Source organism: Perca fluviatilis, chromosome 5 (assembly GCF_010015445.1).
Source record: "Perca fluviatilis chromosome 5, GENO_Pfluv_1.0, whole genome shotgun sequence".
Lineage (NCBI taxonomy): Eukaryota > Metazoa > Chordata > Actinopteri > Perciformes > Percidae > Perca > Perca fluviatilis.
The window spans coordinates 32,933,146-32,950,066 of NC_053116.1; the positions used below are offsets into that span (position 1 = coordinate 32,933,146).

A 16,921-nucleotide genomic window follows, 5' to 3' on the forward strand; every position below is an offset into this window, starting at 1 on the left:
ACACGTACACGAAAGGTTCACTGTCAACACACAAAGACACTTACAAACGCAATCTAATTGGTTTTATTAGATATATATTAGATAGAGGTTGATCGCTTTTTAGATACTATTTTAAATACAAAAAATAAAAAAACAGATCGGAGGTTTCCCACCAGCCTGGCAACCTATAGCATCAGCAATACATGGAAAATATGATACATAAATCTGAGCCAGAGAACACTTGTTATAACCTTATTTTAGTAGATGATTTTAGATACACAATAGAACATCCATATATCAAAAAAATACAATACAAAATGTAAAACAGCTTACATTTATCCATGTGTGTATAACCAGCGTGTATTTTATCAGCATAAAATTAAAAATGATACAATCTATTTATCCATTCCTCTGTATATGCACATGCATAAGTAAACTATAAGAAAGAATGTAAACATGCATGTATAAAATGTGTACTCACGAATGAGATTAATAGTTAATTTAGGTAGTATGCTTAAAAATACACTTTGTTTTTGCTACATGACATTGCAAGAAAACAAACAGCAAATATCTGCCAAATATATTTTTAAGACTAAGATAGCTTTAATGACCATTACACACATAACTGTACGTTCTTTTTACAAATCCTGTGTGTGCTCACACAGCATATAAGGATATTGGTAGAAGTGGCTAGTTGGTTGATTGCTTTAGGGCACATCAGCAGGGACTGCAGATGTATTAGTCACCCTCTCAGCTTCTTCTGTCTTGCCAGTCTGTCTGGATGTTTGTGGCCAAGTTTCATGGTTCAAGTTATTATTATCAGTAGCACAACAATTACAGTAGCATTGGTTGTGGCTGAAAATCTTGGTTCTCACGCTCCCTCCGACAATGCTAATTACATTTGTATAAAACAGAATGAACCAGTCATCCTAAACGTCTATCTTCAGGCCAACCTTTCCCCGATACTGGGTTGAGAACTACCATTAAAGGACAATTCCGGCGCAAAATGAACCTAGGGGTTAATAACACATGGGTACCGAGTCGACCGTTCTCTGGGATATGTTTTCATGCTCGAATGTGACCAGTTTTAGCACAAACCGCTAATTAGCTTATAAAGCTATTTGTCGGGGCACGCAAAAGTAACAAGTAATCGCTATTTCTATACCACTAACAAGGCTTAAAATAGCACCACACTTCCACAGTAGCATAATGAGGGTACCTACATGTAAACCAAAGCATTGAGAACTTTGTTAGCGGTTTGCGCTAAAACTGGTCACATTTGATTGCCGTGAAAACATATCCCAGAGAACGGTCGACTCGGAACCCATGTGTTATTAACTCCTAGGTTCATTTTGCGCCAGAATCGTCCATTAAGTCAGGGCGCATGGATTCCTTTTGTGTTTAGTCCCCTCCCTCCACAGACTGATGCCTTTTTGCCATCATAGCCAGTCGAGCCTCATGGATCGCCAACTGCAGAGCTGCTCCGGCTGGTAGCTTAGTAAAGCCTTCCTCTGAGATATGGTTTATCTTCAGGTAATGCCCCGGTTTATGTAGAGCCACCCCATGGAGGTGGGAGAAAAGCAGCTGTAAGTCACTCGTCAGCATGTAATGAGATACCAGCCTCAGTTCAGTGGGGATGTCAGTTTCCTCAGAGTACTCAAAAATGGCCGCCATGTATTTGGATAGGTCCTGGCCTCTGGCTTTGGCTCGGCCCACCTCCTCTCCAATGAGTTGGACGGCGGTGTCAGAGCTGAAGGCGTTGGAGCCAAAGTGCAGCCCTCGGTCTGCCCCCTCATCTTGGTCGTGTCCCTCTGGAGGCTTAGGTCTGTGGTTGAGGCCCCGAGAACAGATCACCAAGATGAAGTCGCTCTCACGGATCTGCCGGCAGTGCCAGGCCATACTGCCCTCCTCAGCCACGCTCAGAGACTCCCACAGGTCCAGGCACACCTAGGGAAGAAAAGAAAAAGAACAGTGTCACAGCAAACTGATCTTAGGCTATAACACATTTAACCCCACAGCTATCTCATATAAAAAAAAAAAGTAAAAACAAAGAAATGGGACAATATTAGCATTACCTTTGTAAGATGTTGCAAAAATAATCTCCAGACATTTTTTTTTTCTGCCCTTGTGTTGTCTTCCCGTCAACCTTACACAAAACACTTTTTTTTTGATGTTTTAAATTGTAAAACTGTTCTTCTACACATTTTCAGCGCTTATTTCTACGTCCCATATTTTTTGATATAGAACAAAAATTGAAAACGGGTCAATTTGACCCTAAGTCAACACAAGGGATACTGGTAACCTAAATAGAACACATGTAGCTAAATGCATTAAAGGGGAACTATGCAGTTTTTTTAGCTTCATTTACCTTAATAATAATAAAAAAAATAATTAATAATCTGACTTTTTTTCGGGTTGAATGGTGGTTGTCTCGCTCCCCCCTAGCGCCTGTGAGCGGAAAAACCACCCTTGCAACTTTGTATCGTGGATATCAGGTCTCGCGATGTAACGAATTGCTTTCACGGCACTGCACACATACACGCCGCTACACGCCCCCCCCATCCAGGAACCGGCTAGCTATAAGAACAAGGTAGCGATGTTGGAGTTTTTCACAATATCGTCATGGCTGACCCGGCAAAAAAGAAGCAGAAAGCTAGGAAAGCATTGTTGGAGGAACAGAGTCAGACACGAGTAATCATCGGACATCCGTTTTCAGAATGGCGAGAACTGAGACAAGCAGAAGCCTGCAAATTCGATGCTGACCTGGCGTTCTTGCTGTTGCACTTGTAATAATCTTTGATCAGAAACTTTATCTGCCACAGAGTTTCTTGTCAGCTTGATGGTGGCAAACGCAAGTTGCTTCTGCTCCGACAGCGTTTCTAAGGCTATTCTAGGAAAAAAAGAATCATGTTAACGGACCCGGGAGAGAAGGGTAATATTTCGAGAAAAACCTCAGTGGGCATGGCTCCCTGCGTTTGCCAGCTTCTTTGAAAACAAATGCACATGACCAGAGGGAGAAGATGGGAGGGGGGGGCGGGAGAGTCGCCAAGGACTTTTTACGACAGCGTTGCCAAAAATCTATTCCGAAGCTGTAGGTGGAGCTCTATAGAGAAACCTGCGAGCAAAACAGCGAAGAAATTGCCAAAATTGCATAGCGCCCCTTTAAAGCCATGAAATGTCACGTCCACTACCTGAGTGGCCATGTGCTGTTGTATGAAGGCTCCTAACTGCATGACGGCTTTGACATGAGCGGGGCCATCACGGCTGCTGTAGCAAATCAGAAGACGAGGAGGGGTCGGCCTGTTTTTGGATAATGGCATCACTTCCTCCGGAGTCCCGCTCTCTAGATGCTCCTTGATTATATCTGAACGGATGGCAAGAAAATCAATTTGCTTGTGTTTCACACGATGACAAAGAGAAAGACCGGAGATACAACAATGGTTCTCAATCAAATGGTGTAAAAAAAAAAATAAACAATTATGATGATTGGTTAAATTAGACTTAATGCAGCGCAAACAGTGATTTTACAGGAAGTACTTAGTTTGTCTTTGCACCTTGTTTTATGTCAAATTTCTTCATGTGCAGCCGGGGCCTCCTCAAGGTGAGAGCAACCAGTGAGACTACAAGCATGACTCCAGCAGACAGGCCCAGTGGAATCATCAGAGCCAATGAGGGAGTGACAGAGAGGGGCGGGGAATCTTCTGAGGATGAGGGAGCTGGGATTATATGACAATTTACACAAAGTGACGGTAACATTTTGGGAAATGCGCTTATAACTGCAGAGTTAGATGAAAAGATTGATACCATTGTCACGTCTGTGTGATGTTTACGGAGCTAGAGCTGGGAGTAGGTGGACTTATATTAGCATAAAGACTTAAAAGCAAGGGAAACAGCTTGCCCAGCTCTCTCTGAATTTCAAAAATATGCCTACCAGCAAACTAGAGGAAGATCCCAGCCAATGATTGTCTAAAAATAGTTTCAACAAAAGAATTCCTGTCATTTTTATGTTTCTGTCTGTGTATGATATAAACACATGAGACACAGCATGTTTATTACTGAGCTTTAAAGGTCCCATGGCATGAAAACTTCACTATGAGGTTTTTTTAACATCAATATGCGTTCCCCCAGCCTGCCTATGGTCCCCCAGTGGCTAGAAATGGCGATAGGTGTAAACCGAGCCCTGGGTATCCTGCTCTGCCTTTGAGAAAATGAAAGCTCAGATGGGCCAATCTGGAATCTTCCCTTTATGACATCATAAGGGGAAAGGTTACCTCCCCTTTCTCTGCTTTGCCCGCCCAGAGAAAGAGAGAGACATCTTGGCTTACTTTAAAGGATGAATGACAGATGGTATTGATCGCACATGCATTAAATATCTTGTTTATTTTATTGTGACAGATATTTTATCTCCACATTAAAAAAGATTGATACGTAAAGTGGTTTGGCAGCAACGAAACAACCTCCTCTACCTTTTTGAAGGTGCAAGACCTGAACATAGAAGGTTTTCCTCACTGCATCCACTTGGTTAGCTGCAATCTGTGACACAAGAAATGTTGAGCATGAAAGTTAATTCATTTGTATTTTTTGGACCTTGGAAAGTGTAGATTGACAAAATAATCTTAAACCTGCGTTAATTATTTGTTGACCACTTGGGGGCGGAGGAAGAAAGTCTCAGTTCATTTTTAAAATGTTGAAGTATAAGACTGTGAAAATACGTAATTTGAAAGACACACTTCAATGTCTCATGGATGACGTCTCGCTGAAGCTACGATGTCTCGGGGTATCGTACCGGGGATGTAACGTTACCAAAATAAGCAGCGGATCTTGCTTGTTCTTTTGCTTATCTGCTGAAAACACTTCACTGGATAAGGTAAGGTAAGATAAGGTTAGATGTGTTGTGGAACAGAGCTAAGCTAGCTAGCTAGCGAGCAAGTTGAGTATCAAGCTAGGTGATGTAAGTTGTGTGAGACGAGTGATGTAGTTCACTGAGCGGTTTCACACAAAACTAAGTGGTACTATGACAAATCTACAGCTAACTGAGACTTTCTTCAGTTGAAAAATTATTATTTTTAAATTGATAACCATCATATTTGTAATCCATGGCTCAATTCAAACGGGATCAAAAAATAATTTGCCTCTCCCTGTTCACTACAGTTCATATTTTTTAGACACATAGGTCCCATGAGGTCCACCGGAAGGGGCGGGACTTCGGCTCTCTGTAGCTACAGACACAGAAATGGCACATCCTAAGGAAAGCTCATTGTGGGACTGGCTCTAGTGGCTGTAATTCTGCACCAAGGCTGAATTTTGGGAAAGAGACTTCAGATACAGTATTAGGGGACCACTAAGGCCTATATAAAAGCATCCAAAGAGCACCATGTCATGGGACCTTTAAATGTGTGCCGTTTGTTGCTAGGCACAATTTGTAATGTGTATCGTGCAGTGGCTTTATTTTTGCAGGAAACAGATGCCTGCTGTTTAAAACAACACTGATGAGAGTGGTGAGAGTAGACAATAAAGTTGCGGGCCAGAAAACCAAAACAATCAGTCAAAAGACGTTAAAAAAAACTCTGCAGAGACGAGGGGAGCCGCTGATTGTCTATTGTCAAGTGGACCTTGAGTTAAGATTATTCTGTCAAACTACAAGAAATGTTTTAAAAAAAACAAAGAAAATAAAAGATGAATATTTATAAATTAGCATAGCCCACGTAACATTTATTTTTGAAAACAATGCCCCCTGAAAACTGAAGTGATTATACATATTATGCAATTACAGATGAGTTCGAACCATTTTTACTTTACCTCACAGGTGTAATTGGTCCCTGCTTGCAGGTCTTTCAGCTGATAGCTGTGGTGAGTTTGGTTATTGCTGAAATTCTGAGGAAATTAAATGAACAGTAAATTATTCATTAAAAAAAATATTATTATTAAGGCCACGTGGTCATTACATATTTCTGTGATACACATCACTGAAGCAAGGTACTGTATTAGTGCACTGCATGAAAACCAAACAGCAAAATACAAAGCTGCAGAAGTTGAAACCACTGACAGGTGTGATGTCTGTGTATTTCTTCATGCCGTTTGCGTAACACAGGGAGAAGTAGCTTCTGATGCCCAGCTTTGGGGGGGCCAGGTTAAAGGACACAGTGATGGCAGTCCCTTCCTGCTGGACCATAACATGTTTGGGGTACCAGTCTGGAACCAGACCGTGAAATATTGACTGATGTAAAGCTGATCATAAGAACAAACATTAAATACAAAATGGCATTTCTGTAGCAGAACGGAGTTTATTTGGGAACAATAAGAAACATTTTCTCTCACCTTTTTTGCACTGCTCAAGACCATTCTTCTCTGCACATGCTGCAAAACCATGTACACATTATTATACTGTAGCTTCACATTGTTTTTGCAATAGTCATACTGAAAGATTCATTAGGGAAATTGTATGTTTAGAGGGCAGAGCTAATGACAGGGATGTTATTAGAACTATATGCAGTGTAAATAAGACAATTTAAAGGTTACCATGAAGCAACCACAAACTTTGTGAACTCCAATGAAACTGTGTGTGTGTGTGTGTGTGTGTGTGCGCGTGTGTGTGATAAGATAGCGAGAGATATGAGCTCTAGATAGATAGCCTAGAGCTTGAAAGGAATCTTACAGCGTGTGGAGAAGATCTTGCTGTGGTAGAACCGCTCCCACTGCTCAGGCACTGGCAGAGCCATGACGGTAACAGCATACTGGGACCCAAGGGAGAGGCTGGGGAAAGGGTCCGACTTGTACACCTGCAGAATACAGTGGCAAACATGACCTTGGTTTTCTTTAAACACACTTCACACTTTTATCTCATAAGGCGAGATAAGAGTTTCTGTACGTAGGCTTTATTATGGGTTGAGGGGAATGCCTTTAATGGGATCACACTTTCTGCCCGTTTGATATTTTCTGCATGTTTAGTAATTTGACGATTCTTGTCCTTATATTTTGTTAACTTGACATTCCTTAAAAATCAACAAAAGTGTGTTTTCAGAAGAAGTGCATTGGAATATTGGCCTGCTATGTTGTGTAACAGAAGACAGTTTACTCTTTTTCTTTCTTTTTTGTAGGATTAGTTTTTCTTTAAGGTTTTAAAGACATTTGCAGTTTGGATTTGAGACCTGGACTTGGTTATGGCCGAACTGCCTCCCAGAGTGCTAGTACAGAGTGGTTGTTGCAGCCTGGGGCTCTTGTCTCCATGTGGTTGTTTTATAATATGGAACTGATGCATGACGAAAAGCATGACCGAAATATTGTATAACCTAAGTGCTAACAGTGTGCAAGATTTACTCTTTCTTTGTGGTAATTTAACCTATTCTTTTGCAAAATAATTGAAATTTTCTGACACATCTGTCTGCCAGGTGTGCATTAAAGGAGAATTCTGGCCAATTTTTACGTTAATCTTGATCACTATAAATATGCGAGTACAGTCGATAGAAAAAAAACGAGCCTAATCGGTAAAATGTAAAAATTGGCCGGAATTCTCCTTTAAACAACACTTTGTTTTTCTGTTGTAAAGTCCCTTTTAAGTTTTTATTAGACACATATATAGGCTAGATACAGTAAAGTTGTGTAAAAAAACAAAAAATGTAATTTACCATTACATGGGTATCTAAAAAAATCTATCTCTACCTTGAATACACCATGGTGTTAATTTCATTGCAGAACTTTAAAGCCACTTGTTGGTTTAACACTTATTCTTTATTATACCATGGTCCGGGTGAATACTCGATTCTGAATGACTGCAGGGTGTCCACCTACTAAGTTGTTGCGATAAAACTGACCGGTCACCGTTGTAAATTATTCACTGCGTGTCGGCATTTCTGGCTCCCTGTCGTCATAATAATTCCTGATAATAAACACCTCGTTGGGCATTAACCCTTACTGCTAAGATGACCTGTAAAAATCTTTAACTTAAAAAACAGAAATTAAGTGTGATTAAGTAATTAAGTAAGTGATCTGTTGCCTAGTGATGGTCAAATACAGTACAATAATATGTTTCTCTCATCGCCAAAGCTGGGACAAACTAATAGACTAATATATATATATATATATATATATATATATATATATATAACTAATATGGAGCATGCATGTCTACTTATCCACTAATCTTCTTCTTCTCTGCTCTCCTCTCTCTTTCCATCTGTGTGCATTCATGCCCTAGAAATGCTTGTTACTAATTTAGCTCTAGGGAACTTATTCCCCGGAGTCTTTATGTTTTCTCACCTCGCAGTTTTCCTTGGATTAGGGTGGTGACTAAATCATGGTTGCCACTGTCGCTGTGGTTGTGCTCGGTGCCCTGCTATGCCCTGTTATGCCTTGTATGCAGTTGAATTTGTTTTGTAAGACAGTGGGAAACATTAACTTACTGATTTTCAAAAGAAATGTATTTATTTGTAAAGTACCACTTTATTGTTTTAAACCCGAAATTATAGCTGTGAACCTTCCTGTGAGTGAAAATCGTGGGAACTGTTATGTATGCAACACGAATGTGTGTTGTCAGAAACAACATACTAGACGGAAAAAGGTCAAAGCAAGATCGACCCTTCCTACCCTTTGTGCGTGTGAAGCCTCGAGGGAGAGGTTACGGTGGAAGAGAAAGAGCTGACAGGCAACACCTGACCCTCCCAAAGCCTGTAGGGACACCTGAAAGCCTCGCAGGAATGCGATCCCTGCAACAAATCCCAAAACAGAGTGAAATCAGTGTCACAGACTCAGCAGCAATCCAACACCCAAGTTGCAGATATACTCCAATGGCAAAAACACGTGTGGTGTATTTAGCAGCGATGGTGTAATGCTGTATGGAGAGGAATCCGCTGACACTGTTCTTGATTATAAAGGTTTATTTACATCAAGGAATTCAGCATCAGTTTACAAGCTCCTGCAGAAGCTGGAGAGCGACAGCACCCAATTCTCAATATGGTCACTTTGACTTTCGTTGTTTGAAAACCGTATATATCTGTAACCATATATCATAGATAGGGGAAGGAACAATAGTTTGACCAGTAGTATTGGCGCATATCCAACAAGGACCTCTCTATTTTGGGGGCCCCACTGATAACACATTCCAGAGGTTTCCTGTGGTCCTTTTCCTATAGAAGTGTGGTAGAGTTCATTTAAGTCATCATGTCGAATCTTAAAGGAACACGCCGACTTATTGGGAATTTAGCTTATTCACAGTAACCCCCAGAGTTAGACAAGTCCATACATACCCTTCTCATCTCCGTGCGTGCTGTAACGCTGTCTGACGGCTCCAGCATTAGCTTAGCCCAGCACAGATCCTGCAGGTAACTGGTTCCAACTAGCCTACTGCTCCGAATTGTGACAAAAGTGACAAAATAACGCCAACATGATCCTATTTACATGTTGTGATTTGTAGAGTCACAGCGTGTACAAAAAACAACGTAACATGAGACACAGCCATCTTCTAACAGTAAACAAACTGGGAACTATATTCTCAGACAGGCTTGCTGCGAGCATATCACTCCGCCCAAGTACTATATTCTTCCACCTGAGAATATAGTTCCCGGTTTGTTTACGGTTAGAAGATGGCTGTGTCTACATGTTGACCGCTTTAACTCTAAAATCAAATGTAAATAAATGTTGTATGTTATGTTGATTTATTCGGAGCAGTAGGATTACTAGAACCATTCACCTGCCTGTTCTGTGATGGGCTGATGCTGCTGGAGCCGTCAGACAGCCTTACCGCACGCGAAGAAAGTATGTATCAACTTGTCTAACTCTGAGTTGATAAGCTAATATTCTTACCGTGTGCTGCATGTGCTTCAACTGGTTCAGTGCACGGTAAGTTAAACCTGAAAGTCTACTACACCGTCACCTGTCAAAGCTTTGATCATATTTAATGAGCTGTCTCTCATACTTTGAAGCATTCTCATAATGTGAAGCATTCTCATAATGTGAAGCATACCTATTACCTTTCAGCAATAACTCACTGTATTTCAACTTGGTATGAGAAATTACTTTGGGGGAGGCAACTTGTGTCTGACATGATACATGAGTTTAAAAACTGCCTAAAAACCAACAAACCACTTTATGACCTCCATCCAATGTAAAAACATGCTGTGTGTCCTTAAAACAAACGCATAAAGAAATAAGCTTGGTCAATCCATATCAACATACCATAGTAGCTGGGCTTCCAGGAGACAACAATGGTGTCAGATTTGGGGTTTGGCTCATTTACAAACTCAACCTTCACATCATTTGGTGCTTGGACGTAGTGCTGACAGATTTGCGGGTCTTCTTCCCCTAGAAACTTAAAACATGGCCAGGGAATACAACCTGAGGAGAAGTAAGAACACATACATTGATAGAATGTCAAAGTTTCATACGTAGTATGATTTCTAGTCAGCATTCAATACATTTCTGGATATGTAACGTGAAAGAAAACAGTAGCCTATAGGCCTATTCAAGCACGACTATTATAGGCTACAGTTCTGTAAAGCTGTACTTGCTAAAGTTAGCATGCTTAATATTGTCAATCCTGCTCCTCCTGAAGTTCAAATAAGGACTGCAGTGACTTTCTCTATTTTTTTGTAAATAAAATTAGTGATATCAGAAATGGCATTATCCCCTCTACTACTCCATATTCGGTTCACTCAATCCGGCCACCAAGCTTGAATTGTTTTGCTCCGATCGCGCTACAAGAACTCACTGATCTGGTTAGCAGTATGAAATCTTCCTCGAGCCCGGTAGATATTATATCAACTTCCTTGTTTAAAAATGTTGTTGGGTCTGTGAGTACTTTGGTTCTCTCTATACTCAACAGCTCTCTGCAATCTGGTTGTGTCCCTTCGTATTTTAAACATCCTCAGGTCTTCTAACCAGGGATTACTGGTGGTCCCAAGCACTCGCCTGAAAACTAAAGGCGACCGTTCCTTTGAAGCGGTGGCTCCAAACCTGTGGAACGCCCTTCCTATTGTCTTACGTTCTGCAGTCTCTGTTGAAGCTTTTAAAAAGCAGCTGAAGACACACTTGTTTAAATTTGCTTTTGACTCATGTTTGTAACTTTGGGTTTAAGGTTGTAATCTTTTAAATGATTTTCATTGGTCTTTCAATTATTTTTTCCTTGCTTTTCTGTTGGATCTTGCTGTATTTTTACAAATGTTTATCATGTGAAGCACTTTGTGACTTTGTCTGTAAAAAGGTGCTATATCAAATAAACTTATTATTATGCCCACTATCACAATGCTAACATTCTAATGTTTAGAACCTTGTTCATTTTACCAGTGTTTTAGCGTGCTATCATTTGCTACTTAGCAGCAAACACAAAGGACTGGTAGGCTAATGGGAATGCCATTAGTTTTACAGGTGTCCATAAAATAAAGTATTGGAAAAACTGATGTTTTGAACTGAGTGTGGCTAGCTAGCGTAGCTGGATGGAAGTGTAGGAACCACCAACGTTACAATTATTACCACCATTCATAGGTAGGCCTACTTTGGAACATGAATGTCTGAATTAAATTTTTAATCAATCCAACTGTTGTTATTTCACTGTGAACCAAAGTGGTGGACAGTGCAGCCTGAATCAGACTTACTTCCAAACACTTTGATGGAGTTAAAACCCAGAGCACTCTTGAGATCAGCTCTGGTTATTCTGCAGTATTCACATCCAGGTCCTCCCTGCAAAGGGGAAAGCAATGAATTCAGACTGAACACTTAAAACTGCATTTTTGCCAATGCGTATTGAAAGTTGTTTGCAAAACTTGCCAATTTCATGTCAGGCGAACAGCCTGAATACATGTATGTCAATGGAAATGGAGCACAAAAATAAATACAGCCACAGTTGCACACCTCAATATAAACATACCATTAGGTTAGATTCATGGTCAACTATCAAACTGTCAAATTCCTGGACTGAGTTGCTGGTTTGATTGCCAGGAGTAAGGAGGATTGGATCAGAGGCAAGAATGTGAAAGAACACACTCTGCTTAAGTGGGAATTTATGAATTAATAGCAGAAACAAAGAAATTAACAAAACAAAATGCTATGTAAAAAAAAGCTAGACATAAGCTGTTAATAACTTAATTAAAAGACATGTAAATGTGAGAGAGAGGTGCAGTTTGTATTGTTGCTGAATTTTGTTGCCATTCTTGCCTCCCTATATTGGCTCCATGTTAGCTATAAGTTCTGTCCCCATATCAGAAAAACAATTCATATAACAATAAGGGTGTGTTTCTCAATGTTCTCTGGGCAATGCTAAATATGTAAATGTGGTTCCAATTCACAGTATCAGCTGCTTGCTGGTTTTGTTGTTGAAACAAATGTTGCCACAGGTAGCCTGAACTAGTTGAAACAATAAACCATTATGATTTAACAATATCAGGATATGGAAGGCAAACTGCTTTTAACAAAGTAAATATTATATAGGGGAGGAACACTTTGCCAACTTGCTCTGCAAGGGGAAAATGAAAGAAAGAAATACAGCCACAGGCAAGAGAGACAATGAGGGAAGGGGTGTTTGTGGGTGTGTGTGTTTCAACAAAATGGTAGATAAACTGTCAGGTTAGGTAATGATGGTCGGGAAGTCTTTGTAGCCTAAATACTTATTTGCACGCATCTGAGAACATTGTGTTCTTAGCATACACGCCACAAATGGGATGTCTTTGACTGGCATGCTCACAATGTGAATGGCTTTTCACCCACAGGATACATAGATGACTGCGTCTGAAGAGTCATTTGCGCCCACCCAAAGTAAATCTAGTCGCATATAGGTAAAGGTGTGATCCAATTTTTTTTAATCTGATTTGGAAATGCTGAAAATGACAAAAGGGATCACTAAAGTCAACATCTGCAAAGAGTTTTGAATATAAATTGTTCTGAGGTTATACTTACACTGTCAATCTCTATAAACACATATCTGCATATGAATGAATGAATGAATAAAGAGGGCAGGATCACAAAAAAAATCCGTCTTGTCAGGCTTCAAGTAATGCGTTTTGGACCAATCAGCGTCCGGTGAGGAGCTACTGGCAGGCATGGTTCAGGTGTGTGATGACAGCAAGGGTTCCAAAAAAAAAATCATGTGATATCATGCCAATAGCAGACTTGATTGCACAAGAGATGAAAGAAATGTGATACAGAATGAGAGAAGTTGAAATGACAGTGTGCGTCAGTCAATGGGGACTGGCAGTAACGTATGAGTTTCAGCTCGTTGACAAGCTAACATTCTTCCATTTACTCTTTATGAAAAAAAACTCTTGGCCAGAGGCTAAAAAAAGTGCAAAGAGGTTTAACCCTGAGATTGTATCATCATATTGCCTGGAACTACAGTTGTGCTAAAGTTGACAAAAAAAAAAAAAGAAATCATCTTTTGGAAATTGATCTTAATGTCTTTATTTAAAAAAAAATCCAACCTTTAAGGCAGGGGTGTCAAACTCAGTTTCACAAAGGGCCACACAGGAAAATAAGAATCACATCAAGGGCCAGACATTTAGTTTATTCACATGCTTTTATTTCATCAAAAAAGTCAAGGTTCTTTGACTTATTATTGCATGTCTCATATAGCCTTCTCACTTACAGTTTGGTCAACATAAAGACCCCAAAAAAGTCAGCAATAAAGTAACTTAGCCATCAAAGAAAGAAACGACAAATAAGGTAAAAAAAAAAGCAACAAAAACATCAGGAAAAAAAAACGGTGGAAAAGGGGCCAAAAGCGTCGGCAAAAGTTACAAAAACTTCAGAAAAAGCGACAAAACATTGAAAAAGCTAAAAAAAAACTAGGTGAGCCAAAATGTATTGTGAACCTAAATTGTTATGCGGGCCAGATCAAAATCTGCAAGGGGCCGGATTTGGCCCGCGGGCCTTGAGTTTGACACATGTGCTTTAAGGACACACATTTTCTTTGTGAATGAATAATGTATCGTAAATAAATAAATGTTCTTCCTTAAAATACAGGGGGCATGCTTTAAGTAAGTACACCCCTATGTTAAATTCCCATAGAGGCAGGCAGATTTTTATTTTTATTTATTTCATGGATCCAGGATACTATACATCCTGATAAAGTTCCCTTGGCCTTTGGAATTAAAATAGCTCCTCATCATCACATACCCTTAACCATACCTAGAGATTGGCAGGATGGATAGTATCCTGGATCCATGAAATAACTGGCCTTTAAAAATGGGAATTTAACATAGGGGTGTCTATACTTATGCCCCCTGTATTTTAAGGAAGAACATTTATTTTTTTACAATACATTATTCATTCACAAAGAAAATTGGCGTCCTTAAAGGTCAGATTTGTCCTCATTTTTTTTTTAATTAAGGCATTAAGATCAACTTCCAAAAGATGATTTTTTTTTATTCCTCTTTTTAGTCAACTTTAGCATGGGTTCATAAACTTATGAGCACAACTGTAGCTATTTGAGTCCTTGTTTACAATAAATCTGAAATTTCACAGATAAGTAGTCTCGCATTGCAAGCCTTATCTCCAGAGAAGTGAAGGAGGCCAGTCCAGGGCACAACATGTACAAGAAGAGCCGCGTGGTTTTGTCGTTGTAGATATAAGAAAATGGCAGTTTGATTGGACTGCTGTGAGACAAATATGCAGCAAGTTGTTTTGAATCCGAGACACTGGGAGATAGATTATTTATAATCACAATCAAGTACAGCAAACTTTTGCAAATAATACTTCCTCTGTGAAAGGACATATCCTTTAAAAGTTTAGATGTCCTCTTCGGAGGACAACTTTATTTTTATTATAGAGCGATATTTTTTATATACACATATGTTACATTCAGATTTAGAATCACATTCAGTGCATTAACGGTTGCCCCACCGTAACCATTCACCCTGTTTTAGTGAGATCCTGGATCCATATAAGGGCAGGGGGGATTTAAAGCACCACGTACGAAGTGTAACACATAAAACGCGACAAGGTGACAAACAGAACAACAGAAGGAAGTGAGACGGGACAATAACAGAACTGACAAGACGGGACTGGACAGGACAGTTGACAAACACCAGGATGTATTATTAATAACTGGGTAGAATAATCTACGATTCATATTTGGGTGATCACGGTTTCCGTATTTGAAGGGAGTTGGAAAAACATGTTACGCATAAGTGTGGATGGTGTTTCAAGTGTGTGTATGAGTAAAGTGATAACTGTAAGGGAGAAATAATGAAAAGGAAGAAAAGAAAAAAAGGCAAGAAAAAAAAGGGGAAATTAGAATAATTAAATTATATAAATAATGTAAAAGTACTAGGGAGGGCGGGGTATTACATAATGGAGGAGGTAGGAATATGTCTGGTAATATACACGGCTTGTAGTTATATTTTTGTTGAATTTGTGGTGGTATAAAATAATAAAATAAAAAAAAAGAAGTTTAGATGTCCAGAAAAGATGGACAGCGTGTGAGTCAGTTTCGAAGAAATACGGCCCTCCATGTTTTTTGCCGAAACATGAGCCTTCCAATAAAGATTTTATTGCTCTTCCTAAACTTACTTTTGCTGAGAATTACAGTTTCTGTCTTCTAGGACAGTAGTAACTAACATTTTTCCAATGGGACCCTTTAATTAAAAGTATGTCATGACATGTTAAACCAAAGAACGACTTGTTCTTCTCAGATTACGGGCTTTAAGAAGTAAAATTATCCTGTAATTAGGCCTACCGAGCAAAATCAGAAAAACAATGTGCAGCAGAAAATATTTCTTCTGCTCCAAATCGGTTCACTCATGATTTTTGTTTTGACCCCAGGGAATCACTACTTTTGGTTATGACCGAGTCAAAGTTATTTTTGTCCCCTTTCTCGTTTTATTTCAATTAATCAGGTCCAATGTTCTAGTAATTCACGAGCAAAGACTTGAAGAACACCTAAAAGTATGCATCTGTTCATTGTCAGACTTAAAGACAGGTTTGCAACTGTCCACGTCCTATATATTTATTTTCCCCAAGGTTCCTGGATACAATTAATATCCCAACTTGCCAAAACTGCTTGGCTAGAGAGAGGAAACAATTGGAGGCAAGCGTTGATGGAAATGAACTATTTAAATAAAGCCATGTGTTTGGCACAAGGCACAGGATAACAGCCAGTTATTATTAAAACACACCAATAAGACCACAAATCAATCTGTTTGTACAGTTTCAGAAACGTTTTGCCCCATCGTGATTAGAACCAGTAGTTCATCTCAGGTCACCTGTAATTCCTGTTTGGACGTTTGAAATAAAAATCCACCTGGATTAGAAACACCAAAATGAAACAAGGAGATGAATGTAGATACAATGTCTGTAGCTGCAACAGAAGACAAGCCTGCTCATATGTCAACACAGTAACACAAAACACGCACACAAGGAAGAACTTGTATAACTACACAATGGGATTACTGTACCTGTCGTATACAGTCCAGACTGCAGTCCCGAGGAGTTATGGCAGCAGCTGGGGCATCATCCTGAGCCCAGAGTGGCTCACCAAGAGCAAGGAGCTGGTACAAAACAAGAGCTGCCTTCCACATGCTGCTACAGCCACCATGGCATGGTCCAAATGTAAGCACCAGACCTTAAACCTCACCCACTAACAAACACACACATACACACACACACACACACTCACAGTGGACTAACTGCCTTCAAGATGCCACCATTCGGTGTAAAAAGTAAGATCTAATGTTAAACATTTCCTCAATGGTGTGTGGTGACAAAAAAAACGGGAGGAGGGATAAAGTAGATAAGGGGAGTGGTGTCTTTAGGCTACGGGTGAAGGTGTAGCCTGCTAGCTCACGGTAATATGTTTTAACAGTTAAGCTGCCAGACTAGTTCATTTTGGGGCTGTAGGAGACTGAGGCACAGAGCAGGTTTGGCTCTCAAACTGTTTACCAGAGCCAAGCAAACCACCTTCACATACAGCATAAACACACATCGGAATGACAAACATCTTTTCAACGAGAGGCAAGAGCAT

The 16,921-nt window shown here is 39.8% G+C and overlaps 1 protein-coding gene across 5 annotated transcripts; it reads right to left on the minus strand.

Annotated features, from left to right (window-relative positions):
- Positions 1–1,321: 1,321 nt before the first annotated feature.
- si:ch211-207e14.4 (interleukin-17 receptor D) lies at positions 1,322–16,837 on the minus strand. 5 transcript variants are annotated; one of them, XM_039801270.1, is made up of 12 exons: positions 16,356–16,837; positions 11,565–11,649; positions 10,150–10,308; positions 8,563–8,681; positions 6,635–6,758; positions 6,298–6,336; positions 6,026–6,171; positions 5,779–5,853; positions 4,446–4,512; positions 3,534–3,677; positions 3,171–3,343; positions 1,322–1,926 (listed from the first exon to the last, which is right to left on the minus strand). In XM_039801270.1, the coding sequence occupies exons 1-12, from the start codon at positions 16,476–16,478 to the stop codon at positions 1,381–1,383; spliced, it is 1,800 nt and encodes a 599-aa protein (XP_039657204.1). In that variant the 5' UTR covers positions 16,479–16,837; the 3' UTR covers positions 1,322–1,380. The 5 variants fall into 5 exon arrangements, with proteins under 5 accessions (XP_039657204.1, XP_039657203.1, XP_039657202.1 ...); XM_039801269.1 differs by having other exon boundaries at positions 3,534–3,695; XM_039801268.1 differs by having other exon boundaries at positions 6,026–6,207.
- Between the last annotated feature and the right edge of the window lie 84 nt (positions 16,838–16,921).